Source organism: Pagrus major, chromosome 23 (assembly GCF_040436345.1).
Source record: "Pagrus major chromosome 23, Pma_NU_1.0".
NCBI classification, from domain to species: domain Eukaryota; kingdom Metazoa; phylum Chordata; class Actinopteri; order Spariformes; family Sparidae; genus Pagrus; species Pagrus major.
In genome coordinates, this window is record NC_133237.1 from 11,003,161 (window position 1) to 11,030,915 (window position 27,755).

The following is a 27,755-nucleotide window of genomic DNA, read 5'->3' on the forward strand; positions in this document are numbered from 1 at the left end:
ACACACTTAAAGCTGCAGATGTCTACATTATCCCCCTGTTCTGACTTCAGAAACTAACTTAAGTAATTTCTCAGTCACTTCCAATTTACTGAGAAATTTAAAAAACTCATTAAAGTACACTTGGAAGCTAAACCTATCTCTCATGCAAACAGCGCACACACGCACGCACGCACACACACACAACCCACCCTCTTCCCTTTGACCCTAGAAACTAAAAAGAAAGAAAGAAAAAAAAAACTGTCCCATGATGCCTCAACTGCATCCATATGTTCAGATAGCAAAATACTGATGCCATCACAGTTCATGTCTTTTTCTCTAGACACACACTGGCGGGACAAATACATCGACATGTGGCTGTTAGTATCCGAGCGTTAACAGTACACCTGCGCATGAGCACACACAAACAAAAATAGCATTTACGTGTCATTTCAACCCCTGTGACAAAGGGGCTCATCTCCTTTGATGAGTGTTCATTGTTCATCCCGTGACCCCTCGAGGTCAAAGTTCATGCGGAGGGTCGGGAAAAGGTCCGAGTTGACAGGAAGTGACCAAACGAAGAGTTGTGACTGAGTGGTACCGAGAGTGTTTTGCGGTCAGCCTCCTTCCCTTAGCTAAGGTGTAACGGTGAGCCCAACAGTCGCGGAAAAGAAAAAACAAAAAGAGAGAGAGAGAAATAAAAATTGTGCAAAATCCCTGCTTAGTAACACACACATACACACACAAGAGTATAAACACATCTGTCCATCTCTCATCCGTAACTCCAGTGTGTGTAAGTAAAACCCACTGGAATAGACACAGTGTAAAAGTACTGAGATGTGCGCTCACGCTCACACACACGCCAGCTGACAGGGCTTATAAAAGATTAGCTCTAGTGAAGAGATAAAGATCCTGGCGTTAGTACTCCCCTGTCACTCCACCACAAAAGAAGAAAGGAGCAATCCTAAGGGAAGAAGTAAGGGAGAGGAGGCAAGTGAATGAGGAGGACGAGGGTCCTGTCCTGCCTCTGTGGGAAAACTGTAAACACCACTGCTACTCTGTAAGTCTGTAGAAAGATGCAAACTCTTTGTGGTCATCATCGTCAGATCAGTATGGAACACACAGGACTAGGCAGCTTGTAGCACTGAGAGAAAGAGACAGAGGAGGAAGGAGTAAAAGGAGTGTGTTAAGGTAGGAGGAGGCCGGGCTGGGACTACGACCTGGCTTCGAGTTGGTTATAAAGGGATAAATGGGATAAGACATCTCCTTGTTCATTTTGAAGCTTCTTAAAGGGATAGTTCGGATTTTTTGACATGAAGTTGTATGACATCCTCACCATCAGTGTCGTGCATCAGCAGTGACTTTTCCCCCACTGCGTCCTGTGAGCCGAGGTCTGTCCTGCTGTTGTTGCTGAAGAAAGTAGTTACGGCTAGTTTGCGGGGTCACGAAGATAAAGCGTTTTGCTTCAAAAAACAATATCCGTTCAAAAGAGTAAAACATTTGCATCACAAAATCGTTTACGACAAAAAAGTCAGACCTCACGATCACCTGGCACTATTTCCCCTCACACCGTGAAACAGCTGACGGAGCGGTGCGGTGTGTCAACAGGCGGAAGCGCGCAGTGATACGAAGGGAGGGGAAATAGTGCCAGGTGATCGTGAGGTCTGACTTTTTTGTCGTAAACGATTTTGTGATGCAAATGTTTTACTCTTTTGAACGGATATAGTTTTTTGAAGCAAAACGCTTTATCTTCGTGACCCCGCAAACTAGCCGTAACTACTTTCTTCAGCAACAACAGCGGGACAGACCTCGGCTCACAGGACGCAGTGGGGGAAAAGTCACTGCTGATGCACGACACTGATGGTCAGGATGTCATACAACTTCATGTCAAAAAATCCGAACTATCCCTTTAAGGAGCCAAAGTGGAAGAGAGCAAAGAAAGAGAGAAAGGAGGGGTTACTCTGGGTCAAGTCATCCCCCCTCCCCCTCACAAAAGGAATGGGTTGGTGGTTCCAGCGGGCTGCGACCCGGCCTGGGGTGGCATGCTCATCAGAGGCTGTGGCATGGACATGGAGGCCGGGATCCCTGCGTTCATCCCCGCGTTCGCCCCCACGCCTCCGACGGCGCCGACCCCCATTCCGGGCATCATGCGGCCCATGGGGGCCATCCCTGCCAGGGGGACCATGGTGATGGGCTGAGCGGGCAGGGAGGAGACGGCCATGGGCTCCGGCATGGTGCCGAAGCCAGCGGGCATGGGGCTGATCCGCATCTGGTTGAGGGTGGGGGGCGCTGGCTGGCTCACTTGGAAAGGGTTGGCGTGGGCTGCTGGAGCAGAGCCACCTGATTAAAGACAGGTGAAGGGGCAAAGGGAGAGAGGAAATGTTACGTGACTGTGTTGTAATTAGGGCTGCAACTAAAGATCATTTGTTTTAACGATTAATATGCCTAATATTTTCACAATTAATCCTTCAGTCTCTAAAATGTTCATCACAATTTCCCAGAGCCCAAAGTGACGTCTTCAAATGACTTCTGAAGTCAACAGTCCTAAACCCAAAAACTCTTTATTTACTATCATGTTTGAAAAAGAAGTGCAGCAGATCCTTCCATTTGAGAAGCTGGAACCATTTTTTCTTGAAAAGTGACCTAGTTTTTAGTTGCCTAAACATATTGTTTCAACGCTATACTACTCCCTGCTAAAGTGAGTTAGGTGTGATTCATCTCTCTGTCCTGACAGTGTACAGTTAGCATAGACAGGGCATGGTCAATGATTCAACATGTGCAGATGGGTGTGTCTGCCTATGTGTGTTCAGGCCTGCACGTGTGTGTCCATGTCTCTTGGCTTACTCACTACACTTCCTGGCAAAGCCAACTCTTGTTATCCAATCAGTACAAATAGCCAGTATGTTTACCAGCTTAAAGAAAGCCTGTCTCTGCATTTAGATCGGAAAACTACAACGAACATATCTAAAATGCGACATGACATAAAATCTATTTAAAAAAAGTGTCTCCCTACCTGTTGAAGAAGCTAAGAACGGGTTGACGACTGGCGCAGGCTGGGCTGGCTTGGTCACCAGAGAGTCCAGATTGACCAGGGCAGCGTTGGGACCCAGGAAGGACTCCGGAGTCTTTCTGGTTGGGTTCACTGAGGTGGACATGGAAGAAGGCAGGGGGTCGAAGAGATCCAGGCTGCCGCTGCTAGCCAGACTGGCTTGGGAGGGGATAGAGGATGCTACGCCCCCATCACCTTGGGGACAAAGAGCAGTTCTATTTCACTCACTGTTAATTAACTCCTCTTTGAGGGAACAATAACATGAAAAAAAACACTGAGACATGCTGAATAGAGGAGGCAATATTTCTTATCTAGTCTTGAACTGTAGAGGTCGTTAAAACTAAGTGCACTCATCATCAATTAAAAAAAAATGTAACAAACTCCCCAGTTTATGATAATATGCTAAATTTATGCTGTGTCACCCACCCCCTAGTACACCCAAACACAGCACCAAACTCGACGTGAGCACCCGCATTCACATTTACCGGGAAATAAAATGGAGCTGATGCAATAAAATAATCAGAAGATGCTTTTATGAGAGGACATCAGAGGCAGACAGCCTGGCTAACCCAGACAGCAGTGGAGACCTTCATTAATGCTATCACACACGGACGTGCACAAACCCAGCATGCCAGCCGCCAAACAAACACACACACACACACACACACACACAGACAAGGAAACGCAAAAGACGGAAATTCTCTCGCGGAGCCAAACAAAAGGGCTCATGATAACATCAGACATTTATCATGTATTAACACCCCCAGAACGGCTGACTCAAACAGCATCATTTCTACAACTCATCCTATAGGAGGCTGCTTTATTACGGTCGCTGAATTTTGTGTCTTGTGCACACCGTGTGCTGATAAGGTGGCTTTGTTTCAACAGACTTTTCCTTTTCTGGGAACTTTGTATGCCTGCGTTTGTTCCTTCTCACCTTGTCCTTGACTGTATCACAAGTGTTTGTGTTGAGGAAATGTCAGACACCAATGTCACCCTCCCACACCCAGAGACTGCCAAACCACATGGGGAAAAACACTCGAGACCTGTGCCAAGCTGTTCATTGAAACCCTCTCACATACCAACCTGAATGGAGTTGTTAAAGGTGCACTATAGAGTTTTGGGGAAAGAAATTTTAATCACAAGAGAAAGATCTTCATTAACTGCTTTGTTATGCCTTTTTACCTCATTAATATTGTAAATATTAAAATTCTGAGTTTGAATGTCTTCTCTAATACTACATAGTGCCCCTTTAACGTTTTTAATTATACCGTTTGGGACATTTGTTGTTCGTTCAGATGCATGAAATGATTCAAAAAGGATGATGGCAGATCTAAAAGGGATTTCATGAACAGGATGGCCCCGGTCTAACAATGTATTTAGCCATATACACATAAAAGCTGCATCAGATTACACCACACTGATATGGGACCAGACCAGAGCAAGCAGCTATTTCTCCACCGTTTGATGTGATTGCTGTATTTTAATCGCATCTGCAATGGAAAAATCACCAGCTGTTTATAAAAACATAATCCTGGTGGTTCTGTCTTTGCTCAGGTCTGGTGATATTTACATACAAAGACAAGACATGTGCGTGTCTGTGCCCCGCAGACGGGCATCATTTCAGACACTGAGAGGAAAAAACAACACAGACTCCGTGTCAATAGAAAGACGAAGACATGGGTGAGTACCAGTGGGGACAGAGGAGGAAGAGCGCAGGCTGTCAAACTCTGAGAAGTCCTCTTTGGACGTACCGTTGGATGCATTGAACAGGTCAAAGCTACCTGGAAGGGGATAACGCAGACACACACACACAAATACAGACAACAATCACATTAACATACAGCATACATACACACACACACACACACACACACACACAGGTAGACAGATGGAAACAGACAACACATGTATGAATGAGTATGGATATTTTGGTAAACTCAAACAAAAATGAACAAAAAAAGGCAAGTGAAAGCATGCAGATGTGCCCCTTCTGACACAGCTGTTGAGTCTTTGAGACACTAGCCAGCCATTGATGAGATATCGTTTTCATTTCTTAAAATAGAGAGAGCTCAAGCTCAAGCTCAAGCTCAAGCTAATTTTCCCTGATGGTCACCTGCGTTGGAGGTCTTAGGACGGGCAGCTGCAGAGCTCCAGGGATCAGAGGCGGGAGTGGAGTTGGATGCCCAGGGATCACTGCTCTTCATGGGTGGGACAGAAGGAGGAGGGCCCCATGGGTCCACTGGGGCTGCTGGCTTAGGGGCAGACCCTGGGGGGGAGAGGGGGAGAGGATCAGCGTTGGAAAGGACAGGAGGGGTTGGGTGAAGCAAGCATAATGTAAAGCCAATTTGGAAAAGAAGAAGAGGAGGGGCAGAGGAAGAGAGCAGGAAAAAGGAGAAAATGATAGCAGGCTAAAACTACTGCTCATCTGTCCTCCTTCAACATTTACATATCTGACTCCCCACGGCCTCCTTTCCTGCCGCCCCCCCATCCCTCCACACTCCTTTCCTTCATGATATCTTCCTCTAACATCCTCCCCCCTCCCCTTCTCTTCTCCCTGTGCAGTAATGCTGCTGAGCCAGTGGAGCAGCATTCCTATTTAACAAAGAGTCACAGTCCTGCGAGCTGCAGGTGGAGAGCAGAGACGACACAGACACACACACACACACACACACACACACACGCACAGAAACAGAAAAGTGATCCCATACACAAATACTTCATTCTGTCATCGATGACAGTCAGCGTGTAGATATCATCCAATTTGTCCCGTGAATATCGTGTATATTCTGCATTTGTGTATACCATAAGGCTGCCAGGGGTCTTCTGACGCAGCGGCTGCTCCGGCGGCTGCTCCAGCAGCTGCCCCGGCCCCTGCGCCCCAGGGGTCAGCACTGGCACCAGGCTCTGGGACATCCATCAGATCCATCAATGACGACTGTGGCTGGAAAGAGACAGAGAAAGTGGGTCAGAAAGACCAAAGGAAAGGAAAAAGGAGAAGGAAGGGTGCAGACAAAAGAGGAAAAGGGAAGAATGTGACGAGTAAAGATTGAGAGGAAATAGATGAGGAGGAAAATGTAATGGACCATCTGTTGGTCAGCCATTATCCTCTACAGCACAAATTCTATTCAAACACAGACGGTGGTCACGTCAGTTTGTGCTTAGATTTTAAAAAAATGAACCAGTCACTTCAGCTCTGTGTGCCCTCAGACTCCAGTCGTCCAGCTACTCAGGCAGAATAATGAAGAGTAACCGAGGCAGTCTGCTGCCAGTTAGTGGTTTCATTACTGCTTCTGAAGCAGCAGACAGAGTGGGGCAGAAAGAGAGGATGGGGAGAGCTGAGACTATTTCAGGAGCACGGTCATGATAACAGAATAAGTGAGTCACTCTGGTCCCGGTGTTTGTGCTTATTTTACCTCTTTCTTCTTCTTGGGCAGCTTTACTGATTCTGGACCTCCTTTCTTACTCTCCTCTAAAGCCATCTGTAGCCTCAGGTCGTCCCCTCTGCGTATGCGCTCCTCCTAAACACACAGTCAGAGCACAGTTAGAATAAGCAGCACATGTGCAAATTAAAAAGAAATTCTTAAATTTCCCTTTTTCAGCTCATACAACAATAGCGCATGAGGATAACAGAGCATTGTGTCACACAATGAGGTTTTCAAATTTTAACATCCTGATTCAGTTGCTGATCACCTCATGTTCAGCTCAAGACAACTATATGTGCAAAAGCTTTTGGCTTATAGACGCACAACATTTGCGGTAAGTGGCAGTAATCAGATTTCAGAAATGTTCATGTAAGTGGGCGAACTTAATTGACTGACTGTTGTCACCTATTGGAAAAAATAACAGGGTTTCAGGAGGTTTTCAACTATGTATATTTGTAGCACGATGATCATAAATGGAGAAGTACTGACGTGCAGAGGAGTGAAATAAAACATGATTACTCATAGCTTCCTGTAAAGTCTTCTTTTGAAATATAATAAGCTGCTGTCCACAGATGTAATGTGAACCATCTGCGAATTTCAAAGTACAGGAACGCAGTATAAACAAATAATGACAAGTGAACGTGGAGTCATCCTCTACCATCTTAGCCCGTGTCTCTGTGTTGGTGTGCGTACCTGCTCTGCAGCCTCTCTGCTCATGGCCAGAGCCAGTTGCAGCTGCAACTCCTCCTCTCCGCTGGTCTGAGGTCGGGCCTGCTCCAGTTCTGAACCAGCGTTGGGAGACGTGGCTAACAAGACACATTCAGAACGGATGTTATTATCACTGCCACATGGGACTTCATCACATACTGCCTGTAACATAAATATACTGAAAACCAGTGTCGACGGCTATGGAAATTATCTGTGTTAATCCTCAAAAACTAACCATTACCCAGATGTAATAATTACACACAAAAAAACACAGTGTGAATCAAAAAGCAAATGTATAGAAAATACAGTGTGTGTGTGTGTGTGTGTGTGTGTGTGTGTGTGTGTGTGTGTGTGTGTGTGTGTGAGAGTGTGTGTGTGTGTGTGAGATTAGAGGTTTCTCCAGTGAGCCTGTAAGGGACGACGGGTCCATTCAGTTCATTGGATTAGATCGGGCCATGTGGCAGCAAAGAAAACACACAAGGCACTGCACGTGGCAAACGCACACACACAGGCCAGGAGAAAGATGTCACCGTGCCAAAAACACTCATTAAGGTAGCCTAGAGTGTATTCTTTTTCTCAAAGGGTGACTGTGAGTCTTTCCGTTGGAAGTCATGACGAAACACAGTGACGTCACAGTGCCTCATCATTTCTCAGCAGTCCAGCTTAGCGCATGTGTGAGAGTTGTGGGTGTTCAAAGGTGTGTGTGCACTTAATATGTGTGTTCAGTGGTTTCAGTTAAAAGTTTAATGCTCTGGTGGGATTTTGGGCGAAGCTCAGACACTTTGTCTCAGATTTCATGTTGTTCTCAAACATCGCCTCTCTCCTTCTGGCTGACTTTTTCCACATCCCTGCTCCTGACGAGTCAAGACATGCATTGCTGCTGAAGTGGCCACTCCCCAACACACACACACACACACACACACACACACCTCATCACATCACATCATGACGATCTTGTATCTAATGTTACATTATTTTGACGGCTCTTCTGTATGTAAACCATTTGATGTCTTTCGGGTAAATCTGCATATCAAATGTTTCCATTGACATTAAGCCCATTATGTGTTGATTAGGCAGCAGCGTTACAGCTAAATGTTTTTATGATCCATAAAAATGACAACATTCGTATTCACAATCATTAATACACTGTATCTGCTTGCAACCCTCCAACCTCAGATCTGGCTCCTTGCTCTCTTCATAGCTCATTTCCTGCCTTGTTTGCTCCTTGTCAAACCCACGTATCCCTGGATCTGATTCCAGCCTGTGTTTCTCCAGGGAAAATGACCAGAAGTACCAGGGGTAAAGGTGTGTTTGGTTAGCTGGTGGGACTTGAGCCATGGCCTCAACATCAGCGACATGTCTGCCTTAAATAGACAGTAAGCACACTGGTACCACACAGAGAGAATGTAACCCTGCAAAATGAGTTTGAGCAGTATGGCATTACATTGTTCCATCAAAAGGAGCATTTACTTTGAGCTCTCTTTAAAGTTAATCTCCCCACAAAACAACTGCAAAGCAATGGAGGGCATACGCTGAGAGAGACTAAACTGGCAACACAATGACACACATTACAACACTTGACAGTAGCCAGTCAGAAAGACAAATAAACAAAACTCAAAGCCAACTAAAACACACTTGTTTCTTGCCCACCACTGTGGGAATGGACCATATAAGGATAATCGCAATTTCTTGCCATTCCCTGTCAGAAGCGGCTCTGCATTTAAAAGCACAGTTTTCTGGGTCATTCTTCTACTATTTGTGCCACTACAGTTTGTGTTAGCCGTTTAGTCCGGTTGTTTCACATCCTGTCAACTTCATTTTCTGTGGTGATTCATGTAATAACTGAGCAAATAAACAAAAAGCTCTCATTAAACTAAAAGCTCCTCTTAGAAAACCCTTCAAACAAAGTTAAGGCTCTGAACCCAGCCTGCATGGAGAGAACAGAGTTTTGGAGAAAGTGAAACAGGCTGATGACCACTGGTGTCATCTGTAGCAGATTTATGTGGTGATAATCACGCACAGGGTTTCTATCCCGGGGTGTCAACCACTAACTATCCCCACATTTGCAGACACTCTGTCTCTTGTCGCTCTAGATAAAAAGAAATGAAGCGGCTGTTAAAGACCTGGCGAGTGAGGCAGTTCCTTAAAATGTACTTTCTAGATTCTCAAAACATTTTTTATCTCTGTTTATTAGTGTAAACCTGTGAAAATGTGTCGCAATGAGTGGCTGGAGCTTGACTGAGCACTGGCCAGGAAGATGAGAAACAACCAAAGACAGTGAATGAACGATCACCAACTGAAATAAATGTCCTGTATTAAAAAAAGACACAGGTGTATGTTGAATGCAGTATGCTGACGGAGGGGAAAAAAACGTGGCACACAAAAACACAACTGCATTCAGTGCCTTAGATCAAGTGAATTTCAGACCTTTCCACCTACTTTTTCGGACCAGGCGGTATGCTAGCTTAAGACAGTCACACTAGCATGGCCGTTCATTCACACCCTGTCTGCTCAACAATACTCGGAAAGTTTGACTGGAATGCCAAAAATTCCCACCTTGCAACGCCCACGGCCACAGCCCAGCCTCACTCCCATTGGCCGGTGTCTCCTTCAGTTTTCTCAACTGATGACTCAGCTCCTGGAGCTTCCGCTTCGGAACACGCACGCACACAGAACATAACGTACATACAGGAATGTGGACCGCAAAGTAAAAGATGGGCATGTGGCTCAATGTATGCTCCAAAATCAACGCAGGCAACAGACACACATGCAGCCTTCCTGCTGTGTACAAAGGACTAGTGGGGGACAGAGGATGAAAGGAAAAGAGGCCAAGGTTCATTCTTTCATTTCAGCATCTCCATTCTTCCCCTCTGTCCCTCTCTGCCTTACCCCATTTCCTGACTTGGATTTTCATTTCTTCTCAACTCTTTCAATCCATTTCAACACTGCTCTTAGCCTGTCAGGTATCCAATAGCTTATTCTCTTTGAACAAGTAGGAAATAAGCCCAACAAGTGTCACTTCACTACCCATTTTACTAGCACAAATATGATATACTGTGCAGACTCCATTAACACAAACATTTCTTGTCTAGTCGATCTTCTATATTGAATGTTATCCATGTCTGGTTTCTATTCACTTCTATCTTTCCATCACATATCTCCATCCGTGCCATCGTTGTCTATCCACATCTCTCTTGCTGCACTCTCTCACTGTGTCTCCGGAGGAGTGAGTGTATCACTGAAAAGAGGAGCAGATTCCTCTGTCATGTGGATGATAGAGGCTGGGGGGGTGAACTCTGCTTCCTCTTCTGTATGTGTGTGTGTGTGTGTGTGTGTGTGCTGAGGAATGCAGTCCTACTGTGGGACTGTAAGCCAGACACAGAGCAGGGGGAGGGGAATGTTTCAGGATGTAGGCCAAAGTTACACCAACTGGAACACAATACAGTTTAATGGAATATTCTGTAATGTGTGTGAGTCACATATGCTTAAGGAGTGAGCCTCGCAGGTGTGTGTGCATGTGTGTGTGTGTGCCGTGTAGTAATCATAAGCTAATACTCACAGCCGTGGTAGGAGGCAGGTGAGCCCTCTGACCTGCCGTACTCTTCGCTGTAGGAAGTGGAGAGGTTGGGCTGAGATGAGCCTCGGCCAAAGCCCATCTGACTGCTTCCTGTGGACACCTGGGCCATACGCTCTTTGGTCTTCAAAGCTTGAGACCTTGTAGGACAAAAAGACAAAACAGCATACGGTCAATCATCTCGATTCAAGTCAAGACTCTTACGGCGATTTGTTCTTTGGAGACATAGTACAAAATATAGTGAGATGGAGTCTATGACCAAAACCAACAGGAGAATCAGGGTTTCAAATGGTTTCAGTTCTAAAATACCACAGCAAAATCAATTAAAGTGATACATGATGCCCTCATCTTTTCTGATCTTAATTTATCTGAAGGATGGATGAACAAATAAACATACATAAGAGTAGAAGATAATACTCTACTTACTTACTTAAAAATGAGTTATTCAGAGAGCTCCTGTACATACTAGTGTTTGCTCAAGAACATTCAACTGATTAAAAAAACAACTCTGCAGCCATTTTTCAAGCACAGTAACTTTACTCATATCACATAACAGCAGGAGCAATTTGGAGTAGTATGACTTCCTGTGGACCAACAGGTGCAGAAACACAATGAGTACGGCCCTAAAAGTACCCCAGCTCCCACTGGGACAGGATAATAATCTAAAGGGGAAACCCAGTGTAAAACCCCATCTCTGATGTTGTAGTTGACTTTTGTTTAAAGCGAACGGTAATGACCATCAGCTAGGTAATTATAAAAATACTGGCACATTCCCAATTAGTGTATTGGAATCAGTTGTAAATGGTTCAGATAAGTGGTGGCCTCTTGCAGCTGTACAAACAAAAGCAGCAACAATAATTCAAAACTGTCAAAACATAAATGGTCTCAGCTGACCCCACTATTCAACCATCATCTGATGATTCAAATCACTGACTCTTAGCAGGCCCTTTTAGAGGGCAAGGACAAGTGTAAAGTCACAGTTAGGGAGTGTATTCTATCATGAATGACTTGGTACATTCTGGTTTGGGCACTAGACAGAATAGCGTGTCAGCATTATATGTTGAACTCAAAAATCACTGCACATACACCAACACAAGTTGACTCCTAAAATTTGTCTTCAAATCTGATTTAGCAAACTCTCACCTCTCTCCTTTGAGGCGGTCCTCGTCTTTGAGTAGGACCACTAGCTGCTTGCTCTTCTCCCTGACGTTGATGCCCTGGTCTTTGCCGTCTCTGTCGATGTACTGGAAGTCCTTCAGAGTCTGGATGGCGAAGATGTTCTCTTTGCACTGCAGCGCCACTCGCTCCGAGCCCGTCTTGATCAGGTAGTCGAGCAGGGTGAGCGCCTTGTAGACGTGGCGCCAGTTCTTGCCGTGGTCGTTGAGCCGTTTCCAGATCATGCTCATGATCTCGCTGAAGGCCACCACGTTGTAGGTCAGGTCGGCGATCTCGGACATGAGGGAAGACGACGGGCCCCAGGGGTCGTTGGAGGTGGCCTCTCTGACTTTCTTCTCTGCGTCAGAGTAGTTGTTCACCATGTTCTTCATCTGCCGGCGGATGGTGGAGCTTGGCATGGTGGCGGAGGAGATGGGACAGACGGGAAGATATGCAATGTACACTCTCACACGGGAGAGGCTAACCCAGAAGGTGTTGATGCGTGTGTGTGTGTGCCTGCTTCAGCTGAAGCTTGCGTTATGTGTCCGTGCACCCTTGTCCTTTCTCAAGGCACGGCGGCGGTGTGTGTATGTGTAACTCTTCTCGATGTACAGGTGTGTGTGTGTGCCCGACGTGTATGTTTGTTTATGAGGCTTCTCCAGGCCAGTGCAGTGTTCCTGAGTCCTCCAGAACAGCGTCTGTTAAAACCATCTCCACACACACAGTGCTGGCTGCACACAAGCACACGCCATCACCTAGGACAGACAGACAAACAGCGGGTTAGTGGAAGGAAGAGAAGAATAAAAGAGAAAGAAGAAAGGTGAAAAATGCTACACGGAGCTGAAACGAAAAGATCAAATACCTCCTTGTTGTAATCTGTTTCGGAGTAATTGTCTTCGTTTTAGCACCGTGACAACTAAAACTTTGTCACATGGCAACAATACCAACTTATCAAATTCCCCTTCACTACACAGTCACATTTGAGGCATTTAATACTAAATGCAACATACCTTTTTTTAGCTGACAGCTGACATACTATGAAACATCTGGTTAAGTGATGGGTCTTATGCGAGCATCTTTATTGAAGGTGTCACTGCAATTTCCTCGGCAAACAATAAGATCGGGGAGATAAATTGTATTTATAGGAGCAGCTGTAGTGCCTTCCTTTATGAAACCAGACAAAACAAATGATTTCATACTTTCATTCTTAGATAAGCAATTTCCATGCACTTGCAGAGAGCGTGCCTCTTTTATATTATACTAGGCCAGGGTGTTATGACCAAGAATTGTGTTTCCACTTCTGTAATCATACTTGAGTTTACAGTAACCTGACTCAATTACAGGGCAGTGCGTTGGAAATGAAAAATTGCACGGCAGTCAGGTCCGTCTGGTGACTGAAGATGAGAAAGAAAGAAGACACAAAAGATTCAAACATAAGATCACTGGGAACAGATTAGAAGATCCATGTGATGAAAATACAAATTAAAAACGTGCAAACCAGTGACTCACATGATAATATAATAAATGTCCCAGTCACATTGTGAACTGTGAAAACTGTCATCTGCAGCGGAGTCTACCTCAACAATGGCATAATGCGTTTATCTTGTTACTAAGAAAAATCACGACAATAGCAACAGCTCCAAAAGGTGTTGTTTGTGGAGACATTTGACGCATGGAAAAATGTCCACAGTGGCATGAATTATATATAAGTTAATCTCTCTATAAAGTTGAAGTGTCTTACACAGCTAGCACGGGAGCGTTGGACCGTGGGAAGGTGTTCGTGCTCGGGGCACACTAAAACTGGCAGGAAGTGGCACCAGCACGAGTATCAAAACTGGAGCTGGGTGAACGAGGAATGGAACCAGTCAACAGAGAGGGACAGGGACACTGGACGACAGTTTGATGATGGGGAATAGATACACTACTGATGTGATTTGCAGCAACTCCAATCAGGACTTTTAACTTAGGACGATGTAGACACAACTGGTTCAAGCAGAGACAGGAGAGACATGTACACAAGTACACGCCATCCGTTGTGTTGATAAGTCAGCATGTATTTGTTTTTGTGAAGTGGGAAGTTATTCCAATTATTCCCGAGGAAATTCTTTAGACCTAGTTTTTGGTTACTGTTATGCAGATGAGATCTGAAAAAAATGTGGGGCTGCAGCTTTACTACGATACACAGAATGCAAATGGAGTTTAGCCAGAGGGAACGGGGGCATTTCATCAGACACAAAGGCAATAGCTGATTCAAAGTTTTGCTTATTTAATTTCGGATAAATTCAGCGATCATTCTCGACCAGTTTGTAACATAATGAGCTTTTATCTACGCTCTTTCCCATGGCCTTAGTATGAGAGAGTGATGATTAGGTAAAAATGTGTTTCCACTCTTTGGTGGGTGGCAGGGGAGATAAACCATTTCCAGTCTGATTATGACTGGAGTGACTTATGACTCCTCTGTCCTGTTTCTAACAGATCAGCAGCCCAGCTACTAATCACTTCCTGACTGACACACGCGAGGATGGAAAGTGTGTGCAGACTAAAACAGCTGTACGACCTACACATCAAAGTTCCATGTGCAAACAATAGATCAAGAAAGTGGCATTCAGTTTTAAAATACACTTTTACCGTCAAACTAATTTTACTTGAATATGATGTTGTAATAGTTTGGGCTCAGATTAGTACATAGGCTTGTGTACTTTCATTTCATTTCCAGAAGTTCGCGATCGCACGCACACACTGACTGTTAGCAAACTGCTTTAACCACTGACATGATACATGTTTGATGTCAAATGTGAGTCGGCCACATTAGGAGAGAAAAGAACAATAGAGTAAACATTAAGTTACTCGAATAATAAACTGGATAACAAAATTATTGACTTTTCAGCAACTGGCAACAAAATCCAATCAATACTGAAGCGACTAAATGGCTAAAATGTGACATCAGTTCATTAAAAATGTATTTTTTAAATGACAAATTATTTGTGTTTCAATTAAATACATTTTCTCATACCAGCATTTTAATGTTTTATTTGGATATATTTGAAAAGCAAGTATCTGTAATGCGTAAAATACTATTTGATGTATCCGTGCCCACCTCTGATTGTCAGTTAAGGCATTTTTAATCAGTTAATTTCTTCACGGTGATTAATAATTATTCATTAACATCCCTACTTTGTAATAAAGAGCCGCTTTTATGTTTGCAGAAATCTTTTCATGCCCACTGTTCCTCTGTCTGCCATCTAGGGAGACCCATGATGACTTATCCTATTCAGTAATCTGATCCCTGTGCCAAGCGTGCTTTGACATGCCTCACAAAAAAGTGCTTTCATGAACAGAGGCGTGTTAAAGGTGATCAGCCGTGTATGGAAAGTGCTGCATTTAAAACAATTTCTGAAGCGGCAAGTGGTTGTGTACATTTACGCATGTCTGTGCGTTTGTTGCAGGGACCTTCCTGCCTAGCAATGCCATGGTAAGACAGCTGGGGGGGGGGGAGAGGGTGAGGAAACGAGGAGGGGTGTGAGTGTATGTGCTCGGAGGGGGGTTAAGAAAACAACTTGGCACATCCCGTAAATTCACTTAACGCCAGTGAAATGTGAATCCTGTGGAGCATGCCCCCCCAAACGCTCCCTCGTCACCCTCCTTCTCACCCTGCATCCGCATGAATACAGCTCAGACCTAATGACACATCTGCTGCTATAATCACCTATTCACCCGTAGCAGACAGGAGGAAGAGAAGAGAGTCTGTCTTGTCCATCCAACCCCCCTCACACGTCCTCCACACACCCCGGAACAACCCCCACCGACGGACACCGCTGGCCCGCCTTGCTTGGGCCCTTCTGTGCTTAGATCACTGGAGCCCCAAGGCCCAGAGGAGACAGCACACAAGATTTGTGTGTGTGTGTGTGTGTGTCTGTGTGTAGAAATACACTTTCACATGTCAATGCAGGTTCATTATGTCTGAATGACTGGGCCTGTCATTCTTGTCAAACTGCCATTATGCTTTGTCATTGCTAGAATAGGAGGATAACCATATAAATCATTTAGTCCAGGAACTTGGATGAACTCCTGCAGATCCTAATATCTGCTACCACTCTTTCAGTCTCCTCCTCTCGCTGCATGTCTGTATCTGACTGACAGGCATCAGGGTTGATGGAAACACATTCAGTCCAGCCCTTTACCCCATTTATAATTGTACTTTTATAATTCAATTAGCATTCCTACAACTGGATTGTCATCAGTGTTATAGAGGGCGAGGGATTCAAAGACACCTTGAGCCCGAGTATGTCGTGCCACTGAATACTATGACAAAATCCCTCACGAACCGCAGCTACATCACAAATACTTGTGATGTAGCTGCAGTGTTGATTGGCAGGTGCAGTCCAGAGTGCTCCTCAGTCCGAGCGTTCTCCGTCAGACAATCTTGCCGATAAGTTTACTCATCGATGCGCCAAAGCTCATTGACTCAATACAGCGCCGGACTTAAAGGAAAGTGCTTCTTGTATTTCACACCATTTTGCTTTTTTTCTTAGAAACAACCCTGTTTTTCTTGCCAGTTAATGGGTGTCATGCTATCGTCAGCTAAATCAGCCAAAACTGGCAGCCCTAATAGGGATGATGCCATCATCCGCCCTAAGTCATGTGGTGCGGAGAAGAGGATGCTTTTAAACCTGGCACAGGGATGTATGTCGGTGGTAATGGGAGATAGTTTCCTCTGCGGTGTGAGACAGTTGGAGATTCGTGTCAGGGCAACGGTGGGAAACAGCAGCGGCTACAGTGGTGAGCTTATAAGACAACACTGAGGGGACACGCTGCCTCAAATTTGTAAACAACTATGTCATCGTCATATGCCAATTCGGCAGACATCTTCACCTATTTTGGGTTTTCAATGTAATATGAGCCATGTCTATTTATTTAGCTGACTTTTCTGCCATCAAGCTGTCAAAGTCATGTAGACATTCCTGATTATTAATGCTTAGAGGTGGCCAGCACTGCAGAGTCAGCAGAAAACTGACAGTGCCCTGCAAATACACAACAGGCCACACGTGCATCTATTGTTGCTGGAAGTTGGGCCGAGTCCAAAGTCAGCCAGAGTTTTTTGAACGGCTAAAAGAAGAGAAAGAACCTCGTAAATAAACGTCACAGCAAAAACACCGACCACATTCCCTCGACGAGGACAACACAGCGGTGTGCACCGCTACGTGTAAAATGAGATAATTCAAATGTATTCCTGCAGTGGAGTCCTGTTTTAAGCAAATAACACCGTGGTGAACTGACTGATGAATTGAAGAATATAACGCCCAGCACAGACGGACCACGTGTCTATCTTGTGCTCTGCAATCAACAGGTGACATTCCCCTACTGATATATCATCACTTCCTTCGGCAGAGGTATCTACATCCTTGGACATCAAGAACCAATCTGCCGGATTATTATTGATGCTGATCTCTGTATTATTCATGGATCCCATCCACAATATAAGTGGCTATCCTTTGTATGATGTGTCTGACAGTGGTGTGACCTACAGATATTTGCTACAGAGATCAGCAGCCCAATATAAAGATAACGTCCATCACTAAGGAAGTGAACACTGAATATTAATGACCAGTCCGATTCAAGAAGGCCACAAGCCAGACGTATCCTGTGTCCTGTGTGTGCATGCGCAGTGACTGGGTGTGTCTTGGCAAAACCTAGGTAAACTGTGATTAGCATTAAGGGTTGAGAGGCAGTACACTGAGAACAGGTCTACCTTGCCAGGCCCACACAGCAAGAGTAAAGCTGATCTGGAGATAGAAGGCAAAGCTTGCGCAACCGGGCGTCTCTGTGTGTTTGTGTGTGAGCGCGTGAGCATCTTTGTGTCTGTTAAGGAGGCGACGGAGGGGGGGAGTGTGCAACAGTGTGACATCAAGTTATCCAGCAGGTTCCTTCGCCATCCATTTACTCCTTTTCAGCTCACAAACAACATACACCAGTAATTAATCCTCAAACCACTCAGCTGCCGAAGGATTAAGTTCCCGCAAGCCAAACAAACAATTGCATCAAGTCTAGCCCAAAGAAAATCAAACCACTGACACGTGCTCCTAAAGCCCTCAAGTGACTGCAGATCTATGTGGGGTATGATGAGCCGGGAGAAGGGAGGAAAAGATAGGAAGGGAGGCCACCTTCTGATCGGCATGTCACCCCACCTATTGTCCTCCCCTGGCCTGCGAGACAAAGCCAAGTCAGGGAAGGGAGGAGGACGGTGATGATGCATCTGTCACCCACTGTGACTGACTGATCATCCTGACAATAGACAAAGCCCTGCCCCTCTCTCAGACCACGTTTATGCGGGCTCAGAGCGGCTCTGGATGAAAAGCTTACACCGGAACACACCAGCAGCTCCAACTATGCCACATTCAATAAATAAACCCCGCTACTGTCAAGTGTCTTTCAGCTAAAGACTGTGTGCCTGCCTGCTTACCAGCAGGGTTAGCCGATTGTGAACGGAGCGAGCACACAGACAGCGCCCACACCGACAAGAATTTCCCCCAAAATCTCAATAAGTATGTGGATGTCAAGTATTTTCGTGAAGACTTCATAAGTAGGACCCAGCTTCACAGTGATCTCTTTCATAGCATGAGGCATTGGGAGTGGATACGAAAAGAATGAAGCCGATCTTTAACAAACAATACAACAACAAAAAAAATCACTGCGTTTCCTTGAACTGATGTGATTGATAGCACAGAAGCTAAAGTAGCTTAAGCTAACATTACTTTTGTGCTAGGTAAAGCGCCTCTGACACATTTGCAAACATTTGCGTTGAGTTTAAAGACCTGTTTGATTGCGTAACGTCACTTTGATAGATCGGGTGGAATAACTCGCCGACTTGCTACTCAACGGTTGCCGCTAACGTTAGCAAGTTCAGGGCAAACTTGCGACAAGTAGTTGTCGTTAGCGAGCAAAATAAGCTAGCGAGCAACGTTAACTTGCTTACGCTGGTTAAGTTAGTCAATTCACCTGGTTAGAAAAGTGCTTAACCCTGATAAAGTTTGTATTATAACGTGTTCTGTGCCGCTCCGCTCCGCCACCAGCATTGATATGTGTGCTCCAGCCGCTGACTAACGTTAATTTCTAATACGTGATCAAACTTGGCTTTGAAAAAAAGTTGGATCAAAGCTAGCAACGGTTGGGTTACATTAGCCAGCCGCAGCTCGCCCCCCAGCCGTGCTTCAGCTCACCACTCGGCATCTAAAATGCATAACAAAGCTCCCCATGTACTGAATTAGCAGTCGGCCGTACACCTAACGTTAGATACACAACCATTCCGGCCAGCTCCAAAGCGTATTTTCTGTGCTAAGACAACCAGCTAGCACGCTAAGCTACCTAGCAACCCCCCTAGCTAGCAGCCGAGACGGGTGCTCGGTGGAGACATCACCAGAGCGAACTGGATTACAGGACACCCTGGGAAAAACAAAACAACTCGACTGTCTTGAAAGCGGACGTTAACTTACCACATCTTTTGCGCTACGTCGGGTTATAAGTTACTGTTAGTCCGGGGATGTAAACCCATAAACACGGTTTTCCAATTCCAAGGAAAAATCGAGATACGGCACTTATTTCGGCGTTCGGGGTGCTTGTTGCGCCTCCGCCAAGCTATGTGTTGCTAATGCTAAGCCAGCTAAAGCCAGGCTACACGTATCTCCTCCTCCAGAACATGGCGGGCAGAGTGGGAGGGGAGAGGAGGGAGAGGGGGGGGGGCTGGGAAGGGTGTGACCAAGGCGGCTTGACTCGCCAGGGGCACAGAGAGCCCCTTCAGTCCCTGCTGGAATACAGTCATGTCACCCAAATGCAACGGTACACCAGTGCCATACAGAGTCACCATCATGGTGATTCATAAGTTCTCACAAGGGCATTCACACAGAGGGCTGTGGCACCACGCTGTGCACTCCAGGGCTATGGACTGTGATGAGGATCCTGCTTTAAAACACACTTCCTGTCTTTTTAAAGCTGTTGAACAGACCCTGCAGGTAGATCAGGTTCTTCCTCGGGGAGCTACTTGTGCAATTCCTTCCTTTTTAAAAGAAAGTCGTAGCCTCGTTACACAAGCAAGTGCATGTCATGTCATGACAATGCAAAGGGCCTGATGTGTGTGTGTGTGTCACAGGTGTGTCACTGCAGGACAGCATTCCATCACTCAGAGCTTCCCTTTGTGTGTGCAGCCGCCACAGATCCTCACACATGCCGGACGCACTGATGTTTATTCAAATCAGGCTCTGTGAATAGACGAGAGGTTGCCTGAGAAAGTGTACGGCGAGCTATGAATAGACACCTGACATGTGTGGATGGAGAGCAAGGTGCTAAGAATAGAAAGTGGGGATCAAAATGTCGCCAGGACAAAGTTGGGAAAAAAGTCGCCAGCACCTTGATAGCCACTGTGGGCTGGCAGTGACGATTTATTTTTCTCCTTTTCATCCTCTTCTCTCTGCAGGATGAGCCAAAGAAAAGGCCGAGCCAAGCTGGTTGAGGTGTGTTTATTGGTATCTGTGTGAGAGAAAGAGGAAGAAAGGCAGACGTTGGAGGTCCTGGTGCCAGCTGGCTGTTTGAACAAAACCTTTTCTGTTATCAGCCACGCTAAGTTTTTATTGCTCGAAACCGACAGGAGCTGACATTTGCCAGTCAGGGTGCAAGAAAAGCAATTACATGATATTATTACACGCTCAGCAAGAAGTTAATGAGATTTGGACAGTCTGCCACACACTTTCAGGAGAAGAGAAGTGAGGTTCTAGTTCATGATTACTGATTATTAACAACCCTTTAACCGAGAAAATGATTTCCTCGCAGTGTTTACTTCAAACCCTCCTCGCTGATGTGAATCCAGTCGACTGTGTATCCAGGAATGTGATCCGATGACTCATCACACCAGACTTAAAAGCATCTGCATTAAAAAGCATGACTCCTGAAACACAGTGGAACAGTCAATATTTAGCTCAGACGTCCCATTCAGAAGGGGATCATGAAGCAAAGCTGGCTTGTTCGACAACACTAGAGGGCATTATTTCTTTGTATATATATATAAACATGTAGAAATATATACGTCCTCTAAAATGCAGCAGGAAAACACAATGAAAACAGCTGGAACAAAGCAAACATCACACAAAGTAATGTCACCTTGACATGCAGGTGAAGTAAGGTGCCTGACACCACCTTGTTTTCAGTGCTCTCTTATCACGTCCGCCTGAGCGTTATCGCGTTTGCCTCGGTGCATTATCAAGATCGTGCAAACCTGCACCGTGCTACACCACCGAGGGCAAAATATTCAGTGAATGTGAGGCACCGTCCTAAAAATGTGACAGTGCCTCCTGCAGATCAGATCACATCCTTCGCCTGTAGGTCCAGTTTCAACCAACAGAGGTCGGCAGCGCTCTACTTTTTATTGCAACACTTGTGATCAGAAGGTTTTCTTGCAACGTGAACTTCGGGGGTCCTTCTTACTGAAACCCCTGCAGGCCATGTGTGTCCTTTAATATGTGATTAGCACCAGTGACCCTTGATTTAAAAAGTCATTTAAGCTTATTAACATTAAACACCACAGCGTTCGTATAATTACCCCAATTCACATCACTTACAGCCTAATAGAGACTCACGGGGTCCTTAGCTTTCCCCACTGCACCCTTAGGTGTAATGCAATTCAAGGTTATTCCTGGTCACACTTAAGTGTAACCATTAAGTTGAGTAGTAGTACACGCCTCAACCGGTCGAGTCATTTATACCTCGTCATTTATTATTAAATCTGCATTTGTTAAAGCAGCGCTACAGAAACGTCACTTGGACCGTAGCTGAAATGGAGAGAACTGTCTTCTGAGGGAACTGGTGATGTGTGAGGGAACCAGTCTCTACTATGTTTGAATGAAAAAAACAACACGACTATTCAGTGATATGCAAACATGGTTTAAAGATGCCACGACACAAGTTTATCGTCTTCAAACTTCTATTAAAGATCACATATTATGCTGGTTTTCATGTTCATACGTTTATTTTAGGTTTCTACTAGAAAATGTTTAATGTTTAAAAAAATAAAGGTATTATTTTTCTCATACTGTCCATTGCTGCAGCACCTCGATTCACCCTCTGTCTGGCTGTCTCTTTAAAGGTGCAATATGTAAGACTTTTAGTCGAAAACATTGGAAAATTAACAAAAGATATCAACAGAATGTGAATAAACAGCAGTTTTGACATCATGATGTCATTTGCTTCGAACTGCTAGCCGCACGGCTAAATGAGCTAATGGCTACATTTAGCAGCAGTTAGCTGTTACCCTGCCCTCTATTTGCTTTGAGTATGAATTTGACAGGTGGCCGATTCTTACATATTGCAGCTTTAAGGCCCCTCTCTTAAATAGCCCAGACTGCTTTGATTGTTCAGCTCGCACAACGGCCATCGCATTTCAGCATCAGGTGACTGTATAGTGGTGACATCACAACTTTACGGAAGTACTGACGGCTTGTTTGAAGGCACAGATTCTGAAAAAGGGGCTGCGGATTGAGCATTTTGTTTGCTTTATAACAAAATATGACATGGAAAACTAATTTCCCACAAACGGACCTTAAATCAATCCATTACAGAAAAATGCTCATCTGATGAAGCTCATAATGTTCAGTCTCTGTCAGAGATTTGCCATATTTTATCCCACATTGTATAATTGAGCATTGTTTGTCACACAGCAGCTCATCAAGCACCTACTGCAGTAAATCACAGTTACGAAAGCAGCGACACATTAGTCATGTTAATTAGAATATTTCAGCAGTATGTGTGAAACTTACACATGAACGCAGAGACGCTGCATGAATAACTGGTGCAAAGGTTTCGAAACCTACAAAGTTATGTCATGCGAAAAAAGGAAGACAGGCAGGACTCAGTGTTTTGCCTGCAGAGGAGCACGTGGTTGCAGACGGAGCCCAAATCAGCAGAAGAAGACAGAAAGCATGAAACAGGATCATGTATAATACCTGCTCCTCCTGCCAGATTATTAGCCTAATCTTTTCACACACGCAAATGGTATTATGCTCACTGAGGGCTGGTGTAGATTTCACCTGGAGAAGGTACTTCACAGCTTTAATTGTTGACATTCGCTCGTTTTTAGCACACACATCCGACCTGATGAGCTCCACACCTGAGCTGAAACCTTTTATTTATCAAAAAACCGCCATCAGTGAGACGATTCTTGTAACTGAGACATAAACAAAGTTATATCTGGAAATCTGTAATTCAGACTCTCAGGGACTCAGTCTGCCTCTTTGTTTGCTGATACTATTCTGTAGCTCATCACTGATGTTAACAGACTCTCTTGTGAGTATCCCATAAGCCACAAACCAACTGATGTGATCTGAACCAACAGTTACAGAGGAAACATTAATAATACACAGTGTTAATTTAACTCACTCGTAAAAAAAAGCCATATTAATTCAAGCACAGCCAGTCTTTTCTGCATAATTTAATGCTAAATCAGATTTCTTCATAGCTGCAAACACTTCTAAACTTGTGAAACTGCTGATGCAGAAAGAGATCAGTTGTGTTTCCGAAGAAAACCCCCCAAAAAACACCGTAATTAACGGACATGCTGTGAGTAATAAATTTTTTTTATGAGCCTCTTGTGTTTGCAAGGGGGCACAACACAGTGGGCCTTTACACATTTAACATGCAAACATGTTTTGTGTGTGTGTCTGATATCCAGTGCATCAGCATTTCAATTTTTAAAAATGAACAATCCCGAACTCAATGACTGAGTTCACAAAATTCTTTTAAAGAGGTCGTGTTAGGCTAATTTTCAGGTTCATAATTTTATTTGGGGGTTTTCAAAAAACACATTATGTGTTAGCTACAGAGTGAGACATCTCACCTCTGTTCAAACTTTGGTGACAGTTGCACATGCGCGTTACTTAACGGGCAGGATGTAGCCAATCAGAGGCAGAGTAGGGCGGGTCATGCCGCACAAGGTAGTGTGATCTAAAATAACACCACTACAGCAGTATACTACACTGTATGTCTGACTGGAGTGTATATATTTTATAATAAATATATAAAAAATATATCTATATAACGCCTGGTACATAGTGATGCACATAAGTTACGGAAGTAAAGCCTCGACTCCAAACCAGGCAGCGTTTCAAGCAGTGCAGCAGTGTTTTCTGTGGGAGAGAGTGACTCCCTTTGGCGTGGACATTGGGCTTTTTCCCTTTGCAGACCTTTTACATGCACAGAAATGCTACATAACACAGTAAAGGAAAGGCAAAAACCCAAAAAGCATAATATGACCTCTTTTATCCCACTTATTGTATGTTATGAATAAGGAAATCGCTCGGCTGGCATCTTACCTGGCCTATTGGTTATTGATTGCACGCCGCTGGTGGTTTTTGGTGGGCACTTTTTGAACTTGCCACATACCACCAGTGGCATGGTGGTATGTGAGTCACATAATAAAATTAATTTAATCTTTAACCAGGGTTTGAAGCTGTTTCACCATAAACGCATCACTACTTTCTGCATGTTGGTTCCCCTCCTCATGCAGCCGGTGTCCTTTATATAATTTGTTTTCACCCCTGCCCCTCAGAGACTGGAGAGGAGGTAGAGATGTGGGTGCTTTACATTTAAATTCCTTGCAAAACCATTATGAGTAGGGGTGAGAAAAGGGGAAGACAGAGAGAAATAGAAGAGAGGGGAAAAAAACACAATGTGACATAAGAGTAACGAGAAGGGAACAGGATCAGTGGAGAGAGACGGCAGACTTTTTTTTGGTTTTTTATCTGAGCGTGGTGACAGAAAAGCAGAAGAGAAAGAGTGAGAACAAACTAATGAGACATGAACCAGGCCTTCAGACTAAACAGATGGAGGAAAGTAGTGCTGTCATTTTCATTGAAGGGAAGTTGAAGAGACTTTGTGCCCACCTGCTTTTTTCCGCTGTTGCCCACTTGCTTCCGCTTACACACACACACGCACACGCACGCACACACACACACACACACACAAACGCACACACACCAGCTATTTCATGCCCACTGCACCAGTGCCCCTGACAGTATGAAATGTTAGCGTCACTCATGCAGAAAAACACTAGCTCGCAAAATAGATGTGTTTGTGAGTTGTGGGTAACACAAATGCATCACAACCACATGCCACTGTATTTTACATAGACAATAAGATGCCAGTAAAACATTTCCCACGACGGGAAGTACTTTGAAGTATGAAAAACTCCTCCAAATTATCAGAAATCATTCACGAAAGTGTTAAACTACACTGTCCGAAACATCCGCTGCTGCCTTGGCTTGGAAATGGGCACAGGAAGTGATGTAACTGCATCAGCTGAGTGAATTGAATAGGAGAAAAACGGTGTGAGCGGTGAACACCACCGTGGCTGAGTAGACAAAGAACAGAACCACCTACAGAAAGTCCAACTCGACAAACAGAAAATCCAAAGAAAGAACAAAAGTAACGCCTACACTGTTTATTTAGCAAGTGAGGCCGGGAAGTGCCACACAATACAAGAGTGATGACCGATTAGCACAGATCTACATGTTGAAATGAAATGAATCAGTACAGGTGCAGCGTTTACATGTACCAAAATACAACTATCTGCGGTGAGCTGCCTCCTCATTCACATGCCGTACATGTCGTCATGTCTGGGAGCTCATGGGAACTCATCACACACAAGAAGGGGAAAAAGTAAAGGACGAGATTGTGCTCCGGCCCTTGAGCTGAAGTTCAGTTCCACTTCCTCCCCTCCTCTTCCTCTTCTATTCTTCCATCACCACACATCCAGCCCTTCTCTCTTCCTCCTGAGTCAAGCGACCAGCTGACTGGGGATTTCCTGGACAGGTCATGCTATTGAAGCCGCAGGTCGTCCATGTTTTCCTGCTGTTGTGCTTAGTCTTTGTTCTCTTTAATCCTCCTCCCTTCTCCCTCTCAACATGTTAGCTAGCGCACTTTTAGATCGGTAAAAACGAACAAGAATTAGTTCTTCAGATTGTTGTTTGGTTAAAGTTTTGTACCGCAGGATAATAATTCACGATGAATAAATAAAAGAAAACATAACTCAGGATCCTGAGCGGCCACAGACAGCAGCAACATCCGTCACGACATATTTTGACGTGGCAAAAGGGCGAATGATTCCTCATCCTGTGACAGCTTGGCCTCAAAGTGCAGTCTGGAAAATTTCAACCTTATAAATAAGAGCTGAAGTTGTTGTTGCTATCACCAAAAAAAAAAAAAAAAAAAGAATAAAGTATTAGATTTTATGAGAGGGCTGACGCATCCATTTGTGCAATATTCTGCAGTTTTCAGACCGAGCATCAGTGACTTTCTGGGCTGTTTCACAACATCTGAGAAAAAATGGTGACACTAAACTCTGATTAATGGATCGACACTGGAGATAAACAGGAGTTTACTGTCGGGGTGAGATTAGACTTATAGATCAGCATCAGATTTCTCCCGTTAGAGACTTTTTGGAGACACATGGAGGACCTCTCCGAGTTAATTAGTGGTATCTTATCTTTCCTTAAAGCAACATGATGTCAAAAAATTCTGATTTTCTGCGGTTTGGCACCTCAAATCTCAGGTTTCGGAACATCACAACAATGTTATGTCTTGAAATAAACACATGCATTCTGCTGCATTTTTGCCATCATAACTCAAAATAGACACAGCATGCCAAACTGACGTCTGCTAACATGCTAACGACTAAACCTCTGTCCAAATAGGCTTACTTGGCTTATGATCAACTAGAATGCAGTTGTATGCGTCCGCGCACCTGTCAAGTTCAGCTATGCCGTTGAATAATGGCCACTTTTTGCAGAATATTATGATGTCACATGTTTGGTGTAGACAGAGACACTATTTGCCCTGATATAAGTCACGGTACTATCAAAATGATTTTGTAACTGTTATTTGAAGGTAGTAAAAAGTTACATACTAATGCTTTAATGCAGTTTGACAATCAATAGATCAGCTTCTACTCTTGAGGTTTCCATCCTTCAAATTGGTGGCTCAGTTGAGCATTTCCTAACGGGACGAATAAGCAAGGAAGGAACAATAATTCTCCTCAGTGTGTCTCAAACCTGCAGACCTTTGAACATGACGTCTGTTTTGGGTCCTCCTTGCAGGTGAAATGGAGAAAAGTAGAGCGGCATGTAAGCTTTTGTTACACCCACAGTGTGTCAGGGTGATTTGCTTTCATCTCGAGTGTGTCCCTCCAGTATTGAAATGAAAAGCTCTTCCCTTGCAAACTTTTTTTTCTTGTCTTTTTTCTTTTCTTTTCACAGGCCGCTATATCCAACTTCACCCTGGGGAACTTTTTGCAACTTACCGAATGACTTAAGTTGGGCTATATGATCACATGTGAAGGTTCATCCAGCCGCCCAGGTACCCACTTGCATATGAATACAAGGGAAATCAAGCCCTTGTAACAGCTGCTCTTTCATGAATGCCAATAAAAATCATCTCAATATTTTTCATTTATGGTTGAATTATTCATTTACTTCTCAACCTCTCCTGACCTTTATATTTGTAATCCGTTAAGGTGATAAATGAGTAACAGCCAAGATGAGCTCACTCTTCACTTCGAGAGGTGTGAAATGAAAGCAGGTTCACACAATGACAGAAGTGTAACAACACCGACACACACACACAGGCACCTGATTGACGAAACACACATACACCGACTCCACAGAAGCCACACCAACTGTGTGAGACAAATATATACACAGGAAGTGCCTCCCACTCCCTTGCCCCTCGTTGCTGTCTCTCTCTCTCTCTCTTACTCATGGTAGTGTGTTGCTGAGCAGCAGCCAGTCGTGTTTTTCCCCTCGCCGAGCTCACACTCTCTCTACATCCTCCTGCT

General features: G+C 44.5%; 1 protein-coding gene across 3 annotated transcripts; it reads right to left on the bottom strand.

The window, feature by feature from the left end:
- Positions 1 to 1,878: 1,878 nt before the first annotated feature.
- epn2 (epsin 2) lies at positions 1,879 to 19,490 on the bottom strand. Of its 3 annotated transcripts, none has more exons than XM_073495198.1 (10): positions 19,378 to 19,490; positions 11,876 to 12,642; positions 10,718 to 10,872; positions 7,144 to 7,256; positions 6,442 to 6,546; positions 5,831 to 5,969; positions 5,142 to 5,294; positions 4,780 to 4,809; positions 2,990 to 3,220; positions 1,879 to 2,316 (listed from the first exon to the last, which is right to left on the bottom strand). In XM_073495198.1, exons 2-10 carry the CDS (start codon positions 12,304 to 12,306, stop codon positions 1,964 to 1,966), a joined length of 1,710 nt encoding a protein of 569 aa, XP_073351299.1. In that variant the 5' UTR covers positions 12,307 to 12,642; positions 19,378 to 19,490; the 3' UTR covers positions 1,879 to 1,963. The 3 variants fall into 3 exon arrangements, with proteins under 3 accessions (XP_073351299.1, XP_073351298.1, XP_073351301.1); XM_073495197.1 differs by having other exon boundaries at positions 4,717 to 4,809; XM_073495200.1 differs by lacking the exon at positions 4,780 to 4,809.
- Positions 19,491 to 27,755: the final 8,265 nt, after the last annotated feature.